At 44.2% G+C, this 15,697-nt stretch overlaps 2 protein-coding genes across 3 annotated transcripts; one reads left to right on the top strand and one right to left on the bottom strand.

The window, feature by feature from the left end:
• Positions 1-7,212: 7,212 nt before the first annotated feature.
• Positions 7,213-8,985, top strand: LOC147966945 (OPC-6:CoA ligase-like). The gene is made up of 3 exons (XM_087529185.1): positions 7,213-8,379; positions 8,477-8,531; positions 8,863-8,985. Exons 1-3 carry the CDS (start codon positions 7,346-7,348, stop codon positions 8,983-8,985), a joined length of 1,212 nt encoding a protein of 403 aa, XP_087385311.1. The 5' UTR covers positions 7,213-7,345.
• LOC147966944 (Galactose oxidase/kelch repeat superfamily protein) lies at positions 8,614-14,445 on the bottom strand. Of its 2 annotated transcripts, XM_087529183.1 has the most exons (14): positions 14,123-14,443; positions 13,533-13,610; positions 13,321-13,446; positions 13,138-13,207; positions 12,270-12,331; positions 12,057-12,196; positions 11,831-11,957; positions 11,276-11,390; positions 11,087-11,175; positions 10,853-10,936; positions 10,260-10,589; positions 10,082-10,141; positions 9,797-9,975; positions 8,614-9,033 (listed from the first exon to the last, which is right to left on the bottom strand). In XM_087529183.1, coding segments are annotated over exons 1-14 (1,593 nt in total). In that variant the 5' UTR covers positions 14,255-14,443; the 3' UTR covers positions 8,614-9,032. The 2 variants fall into 2 exon arrangements, with proteins under 2 accessions (XP_087385309.1, XP_087385310.1); XM_087529184.1 differs by lacking the exon at positions 8,614-9,033 and having other exon boundaries at positions 9,796-9,975; positions 14,123-14,445.
• Positions 14,446-15,697: the final 1,252 nt, after the last annotated feature.

Below are 15,697 nucleotides of genomic sequence, written 5' to 3'. Positions count from 1 at the left end.
TAATAAGCGGAACGGTGGAAAGTTGCATGGCAATATATCTCGGAATGGCTATGGAAATGCCATAATAGGTAGGTATGGTGGCTTTATGGTACCGGCGATAGTTGCGCGGTACTAGAGAGGCTAGCAATGGTGGAAGGGTGAGGGTGCGTATAATCCATGGACTCAACATTAGTCATAAAGAACTCACATACTTATTGCAAAAATCTATTAGTTATCGAAACAAAGTACTACGCGCATGCTCCTAGGGGGATAGATTGGTAGGAAAATACCATCGCTCGTCCCCAACCGCCACTCACAAGGAAGACAATCAAAAAATAAATCATGCTCTGACTCCATCACATAACGGTTCACCATACTTGCATTCTACGGGAATCACAAACTTTAACACAAGTATCTCTCAAATTGACAACTACTCAACTAGCATGACTCTAATATCACCATCTTCATATCTCAAAACAATTATCAAGTATCAAACTTCTCATAGTATTCAATGCACTTTTTATGATAGTTTTTATTATGCCTAAAAGCACATTACCATGCTGTTCTAAAGGACTCTCAAAATAATATAAGTGAAGCATGAGAGATCAATTATTTCTATGAAATAAAACCACCACCGTGCTCTAAAAGATATAAGTGAAGCACTAGAGCAAATGACAAACTACTCCGAAAGATATAAGTGAAGATCAATGAGTAGTCGAATAATTATGCAACTATGTGAAGACTCTCTAAAACTTAATAATTTCAGATCTTGGTATTTTATTCAAACAGTAAGCAAAACAAAATAAAATAAAATGATGCTCCAAGCAAAACACATATCATGTGGCGAATAAAAATATAGCTCCAAGTAAAGTTACCGATGAACGAAGACGAAAGAGGGGATGCCATCCGGGGCATCCCAAAGCTTAGGCTCTTGGTTGTCCTTGAATATTACCTTGGGTGCCTTGGTCATTCCCAATCTTAGGCTCTTGCCACTCCTTATTCCATAGTCCATCGAATCTTTACCCAAAACTTGAAAACTTCACAATACAAAACTTAACAGAAAACTCGTAAGCTCCGTTAGTATAAGAAAACAAACCACCACTTGAAGGTACTGTAATGAACTCATTCTTTATTTATATTGGTGTTAAACCTACTGTATTCCAACTTTTCTATGGTTCATAAACTCTATTACTAGCCATAGATTCATCAAAATAAGCAAACAACACACGAAAAACAGAATCTGTCAGAAACAGAACAGTCTGTAGTAATATGTAGGTTATGAATACTTATGTAACTCCAAAAATCCTGAGAAATTAGGAAGTCCTAGGCAATTTGTATATTGATCTACTTCAGTTGGAACTTTTATTTTATCGCTCTCTTGTAAAAAATGAAAATTATTCTCGTGAGCGCGTACTTTCTGTTTTTTTACAGCAAGATCAAATAACAATCACCCAAGAAGATCCTAAAGGCTTGACTTGGCACAAACACTAATTAAAACATAAAAAACACAATCATAACAGAGGATAGATGATTTATTTATTACTAAACAAGAACAAAAAGCAAGGAACAAAAATAAAATTGGGTTGTCTCCCAACAAACGCTATCGTTTAACGCGCCTAGCTAGGCATGATGATTTCAATGATGCTCACATAAAATATAAGAATTGTAACATAAAGAGAGCATCATGAAGAATATGACTAGCACATTTAAGTCTAACCCACTTCCCATGCATAGGTATTTTGTGAGCAAACAACTTATGGGAACAATAATCAACTAGCATAGGAAGGCAAAACAAGCATAACTTCAAAACTTTAAGCACATAGAGAGGAAACTTGATATTATTGCAATTCCTACAAGCATATGTTCCTCCCTCATAATAATTTTCAGTAGCATCATGAATTAATTCAACAATATAACCATCACATAGAGTATTCTTTTCATGATCTACAAGCATAGAAATTTTATTACTCTCCACATAAGCAAAATTCTTCTCATTCGGAATAGTGAGAGTATCATAAGAGACTCGAATACTATAAATTGTTTCCACATTAAAAGAGTAATGTTTAGAAAAAGGTAATCATAATCATGACAAGTTTTATAAATATAATCATCACTACTTTTTATAGCATAAGTGTCATCACAATAATCATCATAAGTAGCAACTTTGTTCTCATCTTAATCAATTGAAACCTCTTCCAAGATAGTGGAATCATTACTAAATAAAGTCATGACCTCTCCAAATCCACTTTCATAATTGTCACAATAAGATTCAACATCCTCCAAAATAGTGGGATCATTACTTCCTAAAGTTGACCCTCTTCCAAACCCACTTTCATCAATATAATCATCATAAGTAGGAGGCATGCTATAATCATAATAAATTTGCATATCAAAACTTGGGAGACTACAAATATCATCTTCATTAAACATAGCATCCCCAAGCTTGGGACAAACATTAATTGCAGCAAATATATTTTCAAACTTGTCATTCTCATCAAACATAGCATCCCCAAGCTTGGGTCTTTTCATATCATAAGCATAATCACTCTCATCATTAATAGTATGGATAGCACCAATAGTATAACAATTATCATCACCACAATGAGTAATAGGAGGAACATTATTTGGGAGGGGCAGACTAAGGCATAGCCTAGTGGTGGGAAGGGGCTGATGTCTTCCCACCCACCCAGGTTCAAGGCTTGGTACTTGCAATTTGGGTTTGTTGCACCAATTATACTATAGGGGTTCCCTTACAGTCTTTCTATAAAAAAACATTATTTGGGAGGGATACATTTTTACCTTGGCTTATCCGTCTTCTCTTTCTTCTTCACATCATGTGTGGGTTTAATCCTCTTTTCAGAGCTCCTTATTAATGAGATTGGTTGAATAGAAGGCTCCTCCTCGTTACCTAATTCATCATAAGAAATAATAGGAGGATATTGGGAAGCCTCTTCCCTTTCATTAGTATTCTCTTCATCCTCTATTTATTTTATTTTCTTTATGTAATTGGCAATATAAGGATTTTCAATGCAATTCACCGCACAATACATAAAAATTTCTTCTAGATCAATATCGAGGAATTTCTCAAGGTTATATTCTGGAATATGCTTAGTTATACGTTTCATTTCTTCATAACCCAAAAGCAAACTAAGTTCATTATGATGTGCAAGGGAAATCAAATCATCACAATTTTTGGACACGATACGATCATGAAACAATTTGCATTGGAGATTTAAATGACCATGTTCATTGCAAAGTTCACAAGTATGGTGAAGAAATTTTAAATTTTCAGCACAAACATTTAGCCTCTCTTGCAACCAGTTAGTTTCCAAATACTTATGCCTCTTGCAAAATCTATTTTCCCTAATTGGTGTGTACTTGCAGGCTCTATATATTCCACAAAAGTTGACATGCTTATAAGAGACATTTTCATCATGACTAGTGCAATCATCATTAGTACTATGGATATTCAAGGAGTTCATACTAACAACATTGCAATCATGCTCATCATTCAAAGATTTAGTGCCAGACATTTTATAGACTTCTTCTTCTAGCACTTGAGCACAATTTTCCTTTCCATCATTCTCACGAAAGATATTAAAAAGATGAAGCGTATGAGGCAAACTCAATTCCATTTTTTCTTTTATAAAATAAACTAGTGATAAAACAAGAAACAAAAAGATTCGATTGCAAGATCTAATGATATACCTTCAAGCGCTAACCTCCCTGGCAACGGCGCCAGAAAAGAGCTTGATGTCTACTACACAACCTTCTTCTTGTAGATGTTGTTGGGCCTCCAAGTGCAGAGGTTTGTAGGACAGTGGCAAATTTCCCTCAAGTGGATGACCTAAGGTTTATCAATCCCTGGGAGGCGTAGGATGAAGATGGTCTCTCTCAAACAACCCTGCAACCAAATAGCAAAGAGTCTCTTGTGTCCCCAACACACCCAATACAATGGTAAATTGTATAGGTGCACTAGTTCGGCGAAGAGATGGTGATACAAGTGCAATATGGATGGTAGATATAGGTTTTTGTAATCTGAAATTATAAAAACAGCAAGGTAACAAGTAATAAAAGTGAGTGTAAACGGTATTTCAATGCTAGGAAACAAGGCCTAGGGTTCATACTTTCACTAGTGCAAGTCCTCTCAACAATAATAACATAATTGGATCATATAACTATCCCTCAACATGCAACAAAGAGTCACTCCAAAGTCACTAATAGCGGAGAATAAACGAAGAGATTATGGTAGGGTACGAAACCACCTCAAAGTTATTCTTTCCGTTCGATCTATTATAGAGTTCGTACTAGAATAACACCTTAAGAGACAAATCAACCAAAACCCTAATGTCACCTAGATACTCCAATGTCACCTCAAGTATCTGTGGGTATGATTATACAATATGCATCACACAATCTCAGATTCATCTATTCAACCAACACAAAGAACTTCAAAGAGTTCCCCAAAGTTTCTACCAGAGAGTCAAGACGAAAACATGTGCCAACCCCTATGCATAAGTTCACGAGGTCATGGAACTCGCAAGTTGATCACCAAAACATACATCAAGTGGATCACATGATATCCCATTGTCACCATAGATAAGCACGTGCAAGACATACATCAAGTGTTCTCAAATCCTTAAAGACTTAATCTGATAAGATAACTTCAAAGGGAAAAACTCAATCCATCACAAGAGAGTAGAGGGGGAGAAACATCATAAGATCCAACTATAATAGCAAAGCTCGTGATACATCAAGATCGTACCACCTCAAGAACACGAGAGAGAGAGAGAGAGAGGTCAAACACATAGCTACTGGTACATACCCTCAACCCCGAGGGTGAACTACTCCCTCCTCGTCATGGAGAGCACCGGGATGATGAAGATGGCCACCGGAGAGGGATCCCCCCCTCCGGCAGGGTACCGGAACTGGTCTAGATTGGTCTTCTGTGGGTACGGAGGCTTCTGGCGGCGGAACTCCCGATATATTCTGTTCCCTGATGTTTTTAGGGTATATGGACATATATAGGCGAAAGAAGTCGGTCAGGGGAGCCACGAGGGGCCCACGAGGGTGGGGGGCGCGCCTTCCTGCCTCGTGGCCACCTCGAAGCTTCCCTGACGTCTACTCCAAGTCTCCTGGATTGCTTCCGTTCCAAAAATAACTCTCCCGAAGGTTTCATTCCGTTTGATATTCCTTTTCTTCGAAACACTGAAATATGCAAGAAAACATCAATTTGGGTTGGGCCTCCAGTTAATATGTTAGTCCCAAAAATAATATAAAAGTGTATAATAAAGCCCATAAACATCCAAAACAGATAATATAATAGCATGGAACAATTAAAAATTATAGATACGTTGGAGACGTATCACTTAGTGATCTGAATCTAGAATTATGCATTCACAGAATTGCGTTAGATACATACAAGTGGTGAATCTAGACTCCCTGAGAACTGATTACCTTTAATCTGGTTTTGAATGTAAATATTCCCTACCTTTTTCTCCAAGGTGACCCTAGGTATCTGACCCAGTGAAAGTAATGCAAATAGACATGGATTCAAACAAGTTATTGTTGTTGTTATAAGTTCCAGTTTCCCGAACCAAAAATCACAAGTTGTTTAGAGAGAGAGAGAGAGAGAGAGAGAACAAAGGTATGGAAATAGGCTAGGACACGAGGACTTTACTTACAACTGTTATACTTGCACTTAGGATCTTGTCTTGATTTCCAACATGGTCTTAGTACACATCGCTATGATGTGTTCTCAACATGTAGATGTGGGGGTGCCTCCATATAATGTCACGGCCGATCTACAACCTACATCGTGAATCTATTTTCCAACCAAGGCCCTTACCTTCGCGCGAGATTACCTCAATTATTAAGTATTTCTCCAGACCAATGCATTGAGCGTTTAATGACTGCACCTGAGTTCCTTTTGGTTACCGTATTAATCATTACCATCATCATTCACCGGCTTTCGTTAAAGCCTTCCACGCATCCCTAAACTTTACCTTCTCCTTGATCGATATACGGGATCTCGGGTACCTGTGGGGCCTTTGAACGATAAAGAGACGAGAGACACGTTGCAATAACACATACAGATCACATTCAATTAAGTAAAGTCAATACCAGCGATCCTGTGCACAAGTACATAGGGCTGCAAAGCTATGCCTCAGCTCATGGTTTGAGAGGATTACTCACACATCACAATCAAATCACAGGTGGAAAAACATTGTAGATGACATTGATAGACGAATGCTTGAGATGGGGATGGATACGACGGCGGGTAGGTTTCTCCTGGGAATGGCTCTTGGCGATGGTGGTGATGATTCTAGTGATCTGGCGACTCTCTGTTGCTCTCCTTGGCTCTCTGCTGCTAATGAGGCCTCGTCCCATTTATAAAGTGTGCATAGGTTGACGTCAGCGAGCTATCAGAGGGTGGTACGAGCGTGCCTGCTCGTACCAGACGTCGTCGTCTGCTTTGATTCCTCTGTTGCGCCTATAGTTATTTTGGCTTGACCTTCACTCTTCATATTTTCATACATAGCTCCATTTCCTTTCCTCAAATGGTCCATTTCCCACAGAAACAAATCAAACATGGGGATTTATAATCTTTTGCGTTTATAGTCATTAGTGCCAAGATTGGAGTAATTTTCTCAAAATATCCGGGATTATCCGTTTTAAACAATGGTGGAATGAGCGTATTATCCGGGTCCCCATCCTCGAAATTAGCATTTCTATTGATTATAATTTACTTCATCTATCCTACAACTTGCATATGGGCTATTCTTTGAGAGTCTCCAAAGTGCACTGTTTTTTAAAAACAAATTGATCGCCAAATTATGTGTTTTTTCATCACGAGCTCCTCGAATGTCCTTTCACCATGAATATTTGCATGCACCTACCATACTCAAGCATCTTCCATGCCAACAAATTCAGAATATTTTTATTTGTTTTGCTATTTTTTTAAAAAAAATACTATTTATCGATGAGGCAAATCTTTTGTCTCCATTTTGAAGAGAGAGAAAAATACTGTTTATCTAAGCATCCCAGACCACCACCTCCACACTATATTTTCTCTTGCAGGAACGCACCACCGTATCAGTAGAAGACGGACGCAAGGGACACAAGAGTAGTCAGTAGTAGTGGATCCGCAGAATGTACATCTCCTGAAGATACTGTGCACCCATGCACGCACCAGAGCGCGGGCGGCGTCGCCGTGGCTGCCGTCCGTGGCCTGCCGCCACCGGACAAGCCTCCCCGCGGACTCCACAATGCCTCCGCGCGCCAAAACCGAGCCGACCACGCTTTTAAAACTCACCAATTCGCCCCCGCGATACACCCCAGACAGGCAGACGGAGCGCCGAGCGACATGGAGGCCGAGACGCTCCAGTGCGGCGCCGACGCGGCGGCGTTCGTGCTCTCGCGCCTGCCGCACCCGGAGGACGCGGCGGCCGGCGCGCGCGCGGCCTACGTGGACGCGGCCACGGGCCGCGCGCTCTCCTTCGCGGGCCTGCGCGGCGCCGCGCTCTCGCTCGCCTCCGCGCTGCGCCTCGGGCTCGGCCTCCGCCGCGGAGACGCGGTCCTCGTGGCGCTCCCCTCGCCCGACGACGACCCGCTGCTGCTCCCGCCCATCCTCCTCGGTGTCCTCGCGGCCGGCTGCGTGGCCGTCGTCGCGGCCCCGGGTGCCAAGGTAGACGCCGTGGCGCAGGAGTCCGGCGCCGCGATCGTCGTCGGCGCGCCGGGGACGGGCGGCGGGCTGCCGCTGCTGCTCATGTCGAGGTCGCCGGACCCACGGATGGTGTCCGTGGAGGAGCTCATGGAAGGCGGCGACCCGGCCGCGCTCGACGCCGTCGCCGCGGACCGGCCGAACCCCTGGGACCCGGCCCTCATGGTCCACAACTCGTCGACAACCAGCAAGGTGGCCATGACGCACGCCGACCTGACTGCTGCCGTGGCCGGCGCGGTCTCACCCGACGAAGACCGGGTCTGCCTTGCCACGCTCCCGGCGTGGGGAACCAGCGTCCACGGCGGCGTAGCGCTGCTCGCCCTCGGGCTCCCCGCGGCCGGAGCGACCACGGTGCTCCTGCCGCCGTCCTCCGACCTGCGCGCCGCGGTGGCCGCCCACAGCGCCACCGACGTCGTGGCGACCCCCGAGGCGGCCGCGGCGCTCTTTGCTCCCGCGCTGCCGCAGGGAATGCTCGCCACGCTGCGGAGGGTGACAGTGGTGACGCCGCTCGCAGATGACGCACGGCAGGCGTTCCGGCGCAGGCTATCATGGGTCGATCTCGCGGAGATGTCCGGCGCGCCCGAGATGGGAGCGGCGACGGCGGAGTCGCCGGAGCAGGTGGCTCCTGCACCTCTAGGGCCTCTGCTGCTCGTGCAATCTGATGCTGCAGCCACACAGTAAGATTGCCCTGAGCCCCTGACTCTATATACACTGCCACAGAATCCACAGAGAATTACATCACTTAACCATCTTTACATGTTCACATATTTTCAGGCTGAAGGGCAAAATACCAGATCAAATGCCATCGCCAAGCGAGGCTACCTCTCTGGTAAGAATCCATTTATGCACTGAACAAACCAAATTTACCAACAACAAAAAATGATTGCACTGGCCCATAACATGCTCACACCTGAACCAGAAACGCTTGACAGTAAGTCGGTAAATTTACGCTATAAACAATGTATTTTCCACCCGGTCACCTGAACCAATGAAGATATATTTGTGTACCAACTCCAGAAAGGTAAACAAAAAAACAAGAGCTAACATCCCCAACCAATTATATTTCCAGACCGGTACAATCTTAGGTATACTTGTCATATGTATGATACTACCATGTTTTTGCTGTGCAATGTCTAAACGGCCCGGAATATTTCTACCAGGTGTCGCCGCTTCAGAAGATCCAAAAGACTGTTCTCAGTGATGTCTTCGCAATATCAGTCGCGGGCAAGTTCTTGAGGAGGAGCCCGGTAGCCTGCGACAAACAAGCCGTCTCAAAACTGTAGCATCTTCGCCTCCGTTTCGCTGCTGGGTGGCTACTTGTCTTGATGAACCTGGCATAGAATGCTTAAAGAGTTACAAGTATTCACCAAAGTTGTATTATCTCCAGCTATGTGGAAAATTGGAGGTGGCTCCGTGAAAAGGGAGCTGGGAGCTTCTGTGGACTGCAGTTTAGGGAAAACAAGCTTTTCTTGTTGGGCCTGACATACAATGCTAAATGTGTTGCATGTACTCTTAAATTCCAACTATGAAACATTGCACAAGTTGAGCAGAGGCCGCAACAGTAGGGAAATCAGTATAATGCAAGTTAAATAAATGAAATGGAATGCAGCTTTGGCATACATTTGCATTTCTCTACCTCCAGGATTTCGAGTGACAGCTTTTGCTGTTCTTGGTTCTGTAAGCATACAAGAAATCATATTTGGGGGATGTATAGATATAAATGTCAAAATCTAAACTAGGCCACAAGATTTCGTCGTATATGAGCTGTCTATGAGTGCAGTAACATTTTGTAAGAAAGGTTGGTTTTCGGATTCTCTTTTCATAACGCAGCGTTGATGCCAAAAAAAAAAGATGAAGGAAATTGCATTTTAATGCTCATTTCACAGATCATTCTAGGTTATTCAATTACTATTTGCTTCCATAGTATGATCTAGAATCAGCACCATGCATTGATTGTATCCTTGAAACTTAGAAAGCAGGGGTCACATCAACCTCTTCCAATAAGGTTTTGCAAAATGATACAATAGCTTAACACGGCAACACATAAGTACATCAGACATTGTTCCATTCCAGCATGTTGCACATAGGACTTACTATTCATTGTCGGAGACCTCTGCACTTCCTCCCACCCACTTCCATACGCCCCCAGATTTCCGTCTCTGAGAAGTCGTCATGGTTTGTTCAGCCTGAGATATTTGTTGCTGCAAGGCTTCCAGTTCATTCTCCAGAGAACTGGCAGACTCCAACCTTTTATGCGCAGCAGCAATTTGGGACTGAATTGACCACAGGAAAGAAGAGGTAAGCAATCAGCAGCATAAAAGGAGAGTTGAAAATATGTGTTTCATGCTCAGAACTAATTATAGTGGGCAAGTTCAGAACCTCCAGTTTCTGGCATCTTGAACCCTCAGCAGCTAGCTGATTCTCAACTGATCTGAGTTCCTTCAAAAGAAAAAGAAAACAACAGTGGGAACTTATTATGGAAAATCAGGAATTTCCTTTTGCAGTATGAAAAGAAAGTTTGCCCTCTCAAAGAAAACAAATGGAAAGACAATTTTACCTTTGTTAATTCACCATAGGACAACTTCACCATATCTAGTTTATCCTTTAGCTTTGAGTTTTCACTGCGAACTTCTGCCAGTCGAGACTCTAGTTCTCCTTTCTCCCCATTAAGTGCATCAATTTCGGCAACCATTTGTTTGGAAGAACTTCCAGGTTCAGCTCTTTTCACATCCAAATCATCAGTAGCAACAATATCTTTAGTTTTCTCATCAGTAGCAGTTATTACAGCATAGGCAGCTTTCACAGAAGCTGCAGCGGCAGCAGCTGCTGGAGATTGGAAAAGACGAGGTTGCACAAAGTTTCTTGGCTTGGGTTTCATCACAAAGATCTGCAGTAGTGTCATCACTTTCATTAGGCGTGGAGAATATGTTTAACAGAAACAAAGCACACTAAAAATTGCTAACGGAGACAAAGCATACTGAAAAGGGAAAATGAAGAATATACAATTTCACCCTAAATTGAAAAACACAAACTAGGGGAACTACACATAGAAACAAGGGCATGACAACAGCCATCAAAAGAGAAATTTCTACAGATGGATCATTTTCAACAAAATACTATGTGTAGTAGTTATTTGCTGAAAGCGTATACCTCATTGTTGTACTTCCCGTTGTAACCGCCAAAGGCAATTAGGAACTTTTCGCCATCAACTGTGGCTGAACAAAGAGTGAGACCCTGGAAAATATGTTAAAAGGTCAGTAATTCACCACATTATGAAAAGCTCGATCTCTAAATATTCATAGTTATGCACTTTCTAGAACATGAATTTATATGACCAATCTTTATGACTGAACATGTCAGTACCAATGTGCAAATACTGCTTACCTCACAAGCAAGTGGATCTCGAACTGACACACTAGTGACCACAGACCAGACAAACTTGGAAGCGTTCATTACGATTGTATCAGTGGAACCTACAACATGTGCATTTCCTTAGATACCGGAGCTGAAAGAACAGCACAAAAGGAATTTAATAAAAACATATAAATACAGTATCATGCATCCAGGCATTACCACTGGCATTATCTCCACCACCAACTATGTACCAATTTTCGTCAATCATCATACCAGCATGACCACTCCTAGGAGTTATATGTGCACCTTGAGTGTCAGGTTGAGACCACTCCAGCTGTTACAATTAAACATCATTTACGCAAACTTATCAGTTGAGTCCTAAAGTCGTGTTAAATTTGGCTCAAGAGGAAAAGCCCTCTAAAGTATCCCTTATGTGTACAGTACAACATAATATGATAAGCATATCTGCATGTCATTTTATGATGCATTGATGTGTAGTTAGCGATAGTGAAATGGAGTTGGATCCTAGTCATTTGATTGGAACAGTTTAACCCTGCAGTTACTATTAACTTGATAAAATTTTGAGCTTGCAACTCCTGCTACAACCTAGAACAATTAATGTGGGGAACTTCGACGATCTTTAATGGGTTTACAACGAACAACTAAATATCAGCTAATTTATCGAATAAACTTTGGCCTTGCAGATTTACAGAATGTGAGTTGATGCACAAGTGTACTTGTATAGCAAAATACATAAGAGCATTCAGTGCTTACAGTTTGCAAGTCAAGTAAGTACATATCGTTGAAGCATGTGGAGTGAGAGGAACCGCCAAAGATTAAAAGATAATGTTCAGCATAAACAGCAGCCGAATGGTCATACCTAGGAGCTGGGCCACCTTTTCTGTTTCACAATAACAAACAGAACGATGAATTCAGCATTCAGCAAGTGGTTAGAAATACCTTAAGCGATATTTAGCATAAATAATAAGTGAACTCTTACTCTGTTTTAACTTCTTCCCAAATCATTGTCTCCAAGTCAAGTACATGAAGATCACTCAGAAGCCTCCTCTTATTATCCTCTCCACCAAACATTATTAATCGAGAACCGACTAGTGTTACAGATTGCCCACCTCGAGCCATCTGATGGAGGGAGGATTCAGAACATGTTCTCCAGTAAATTAATGTATAACCACAGGAGAGAAAAGATTCTTACTGGGACTTTTCCATATGTATCAACAGCAGACCAGCTATTTGTTTCCAGATCGATAAACCAAACTGCAGGCAGAAATACAGCGCAATCAGTTCTAGTACTTGTAAAGTCATCTGGAAGATAACTCCAAAACATGAAGAGGCAATGTTAAAGCACATATCATTATGTTAAAACATATTAGGTGTTAGAAAGAGGCAACATTCTTTGTCAAGCAACCGGCAGGAGCGCTGCCTTTCATTGAGAAAAATAGAGGTAATAAATAATAATCACAAGCACAGGGCCATGTCATTATGGAGAACATGCCGATACCCCCTTGGATATACTGGGTGACTACTCATGGTCGTGGGCCTTCGCTACACAGAGCTGCCATGCCAAAGGCAATGGAAACTGGAAAGAGGCAATTTTTGGAATTTGGGGAAAATGTAACTTGTGAAGTTGAGATGAAGCATGTTGATTCACTACAAGTTTAACACGTGATTAATCAGTATGTAAACAGCACAAGGAAATGAAAAAAAATGCATCCATTATAATATCACAAACAGTAATTGAGAATCATCCCTGTAGTGCTGCTTATTTTCCAAATCTGAAATTTCACCAGATACATATGAACTGACATAGACTAAGAAATAATCCACCTTAAATTGAAATATGTGCACACATCAGTTCATGCACGACAGTAGAACAACTCTATGATCGTGAAACTTCCAACATTTAGGGGCATCAGCAAATATGTCATGGTTTTTGGTGGTGGTGCGGAACCATAAAGTGATGGTTGAACTATTACTACGTATGTTTAAGCAAAGCCATGACCCGTAATTTGTTGCTCAGCGTCTTAGTATGAACCAAGAAAGAGGGAAATCCAAAGAAGCACCTGAAACCTTATTCGATGTTGATGCTCTGGAGTTCCCAGCTACAACCAGAAGCATATTCCTCCACTTGACCTGGATGAAATCACTTGTCAGCATAGAAAATGACGCTCTTTCACTTGAAAGGTTTAACGAGGCTTAGAAAAGTTCAGTTAATTCTCCACAGAAATGCAAGATGATATCATTACCATACTATGGCTTGCTAATGCTGGGAACGGCTGGTTTCCGGCATTATTTTCAAGATTCAGCTGGTTTGAATCCCGACTAGGACTTAACAGCAACGCTGACCACTTGGATGTCCTGAAATCAAAGACCTGCCAAAATTGCAGCTGTTAGGATATATTTCAGGTGATGAAGGAACAGAGGGGATATGATGAGCACACATGCGTGAGTGCCAAACCTGAACATCCGACAGAGAGCGTCCATTCCGGCTTCCCCCGACCACATACAGCTTGTCTTGAACCACCTCCGCGGCATGCTGTCATGTATTTAGCACTTGAGTACTCATCACAGAATAAACAACACGCAGCGTAAGGTAATTGGACGGCATGGTACGATCCTCAGCGTACATTTTGTCTGAAGATTTTATAAGCATTTTTTGCCGTGTTAAAAATATATCACAGTGCAACAATAGCAGCAACTTCAGCAGAGTTGCACTTCCTATCCCGGTAAACCCGGCGATCTCAGTCAGCTAGCGACGACAGCAAGGCAGAATGGATAGATGGAGAACGACCAAGCAGTGGCCACGTCTCTGCGACCAAACGCCCCCGGAAACCACTGCCTCCACCAGCCGCGCGGATTCAGACGAACACAGCGGCCATCACATTTCGGATCCCATTCTTGATCCCAACACCTCCACACACGAGCTAACGGCTACGGCTCGAACCGGTGGGCGGATCAGGACGGGGCAACAGGGCAGATCACTGACATCAGAGACAGGAACCGCGACAGCCAAAATCCGAGCAGAGGAGAGCAGAATTGCGCGCGCACCTTGTAGCGGGCGGAGGGGCGGGGGGAGCCCTGGGCGGGGCGGAGCAGGACCCAGCGGTCGTGCGGCGCCGCCGCGAGGCCGGGGCCCTCCTCGCCGCCGTTGATGGCGCCCTCCTCCTCCTCCACCCCCATTCCCCAATCGAGATCGCGGGTCGGGCGGGAGGAAGGAAGCTTCGGTGCCCCGGCGCGCGTCGGTGGCCAGCGGGTTGACTCGGCTCGTCGGATCTGGAGCGGTTTTAAACCCGGCAAAGTGATTAGCGAGTGCCGGGGCGGGGAGTGGAGCGGTGGTGGACTCGTCGTCGCTGCCTACCTTTGCGTACCTGCCACGTTCGTTCTCTGGGTAAACTCTCGCCAGTCACCAGCGATGCGTATACGTCAACGCCCAGCGAAGGCGTATTCCTCCGGATACGTAAGGCCAACTCCACTGCGTGACCCCAAACGGACGTCCGTTTTGTCCGGATTCTATCCGTTTGGGTAGGGCAATGGGGCCGTGTCCGGGCGTGTCCTAGGATATGGTGGCCGTGCACCCAGCGCACGGCCGCATCCATTTGCCCCATCATGTCCGCGTCTATTTTAAAAAAAGAGCAACGTTTCAAATGCCAAGCCCTAATTCATCAGGCCAGCGGCCCCAGTTCATCACGCAGGCAACAGAGCCAGCGGCCTACACGTCCATCGCCGGCAACTCAGCCAGCCTCCAAAATGAATAGTTGTCCTCGCCGGCAACACAGCCGGCCTCGAAAATGAATGTTTTTGTCGCCGGCACACAGCTAGTGGCCCAGCGGGCGGGCGGCACCCATACCAGCCTCCAAGACCGAACGGCCACGGCCGATCGAACGACCTAGTTCAGGTCGTCGGCGTCGAGCATCTCCTTCTGCCTGGCCTCGAACTAGGCCCTCGTCTTCTCGCTCATCTTGGACAAGTCCACGCTCATGATCGCAAGGGCCACCTCCTTCGCTTTGGTGGCGGCATTGGTGGCCTCGATGTCGAGCTGCCTCTGCCTGGCCTTGACATTGTCGGCCTCGATGTCGAGCTGCCTTTGCCGGGCCGCCTCCTCCATGTCGAGCTTCCTCCTCTTGGCCGCCTCCTCCATCTCAAGCTTCTTCCTTTGAAGGTCTAGGTATTGCTTCATTTGCTCGTCCTTGCTTTGCCGCTTCTTCTCGTCCCTCACATCCTTTTGAGATATCATGCCATGCAAAGTGTCATGCAATGCCATGGATGAGGCATCACGTATGTCGTCAACCTTGGAGTTTGTCTTGCCCCTCGGCCTCTTGCACGCCTCGCCATCTCCACCTCCGGCGAACTTGGCCGTCTTCATGCCTCTTTTCCTTTGAAGTTCACGGTATTGGTCCTTGAACTTAGGGCAATTGTTGATGATCGTCCAACAATGCGTAAGAGTGAATAGCTTGTCATTGTGCCGGGCCTTGAATGCCTCCAAAGATTGAAATGTCTACACCACATGATCAACAACAATTGAACATGCAAACATATACAAGGCCAAAGTCTCATGGCCGTAGCAAGGAAAGGACTAAGATGAGGAGAGCATACCATGTCCCCAACGCCGAGACCACTCACAGG

The sequence above is a fragment of the Triticum urartu genome, chromosome 6A (assembly GCF_056163025.1).
Source record: "Triticum urartu cultivar PI428250 chromosome 6A, HENAU_Tu73, whole genome shotgun sequence".
Lineage (NCBI taxonomy): Eukaryota > Viridiplantae > Streptophyta > Magnoliopsida > Poales > Poaceae > Triticum > Triticum urartu.
This window is presented reverse-complemented; position numbering and strand designations above follow the sequence as displayed.

What these genes read in the sequence shown, in the direction of transcription:
- LOC147966945 (XM_087529185.1), top strand. Translation starts at nt 7,346, where the DNA reads ATGGAGGCCGAGACGCTCCAGTGCGGCGCCGACGCGGCGGCGTTCGTG. An exon ending in TCTGATGCTGCAGCCACACA is followed by an intron (nt 8,380 to 8,476) that starts GTAAGATTGCCC and finishes ACATATTTTCAG; the next exon opens with GCTGAAGGGCAAAATACCAG. An exon ending in CAAGCGAGGCTACCTCTCTG is followed by an intron (nt 8,532 to 8,862) that starts GTAAGAATCCAT and finishes TATTTCTACCAG; the next exon opens with GTGTCGCCGCTTCAGAAGAT.
- LOC147966944 (XM_087529184.1), bottom strand. Translation starts at nt 14,254, where the DNA reads ATGGGGGTGGAGGAGGAGGAGGGCGCCATCAACGGCGGCGAGGAGGGC. An exon ending in GCCCCTCCGCCCGCTACAAG is followed by an intron (nt 13,611 to 14,122) that starts GTGCGCGCGCAA and finishes AATACATGACAG; the next exon opens with CATGCCGCGGAGGTGGTTCA. An exon ending in CCTATGGTGAATTAACAAAG is followed by an intron (nt 10,142 to 10,259) that starts GTAAAATTGTCT and finishes TTTCTTTTGAAG; the next exon opens with GAACTCAGATCAGTTGAGAA.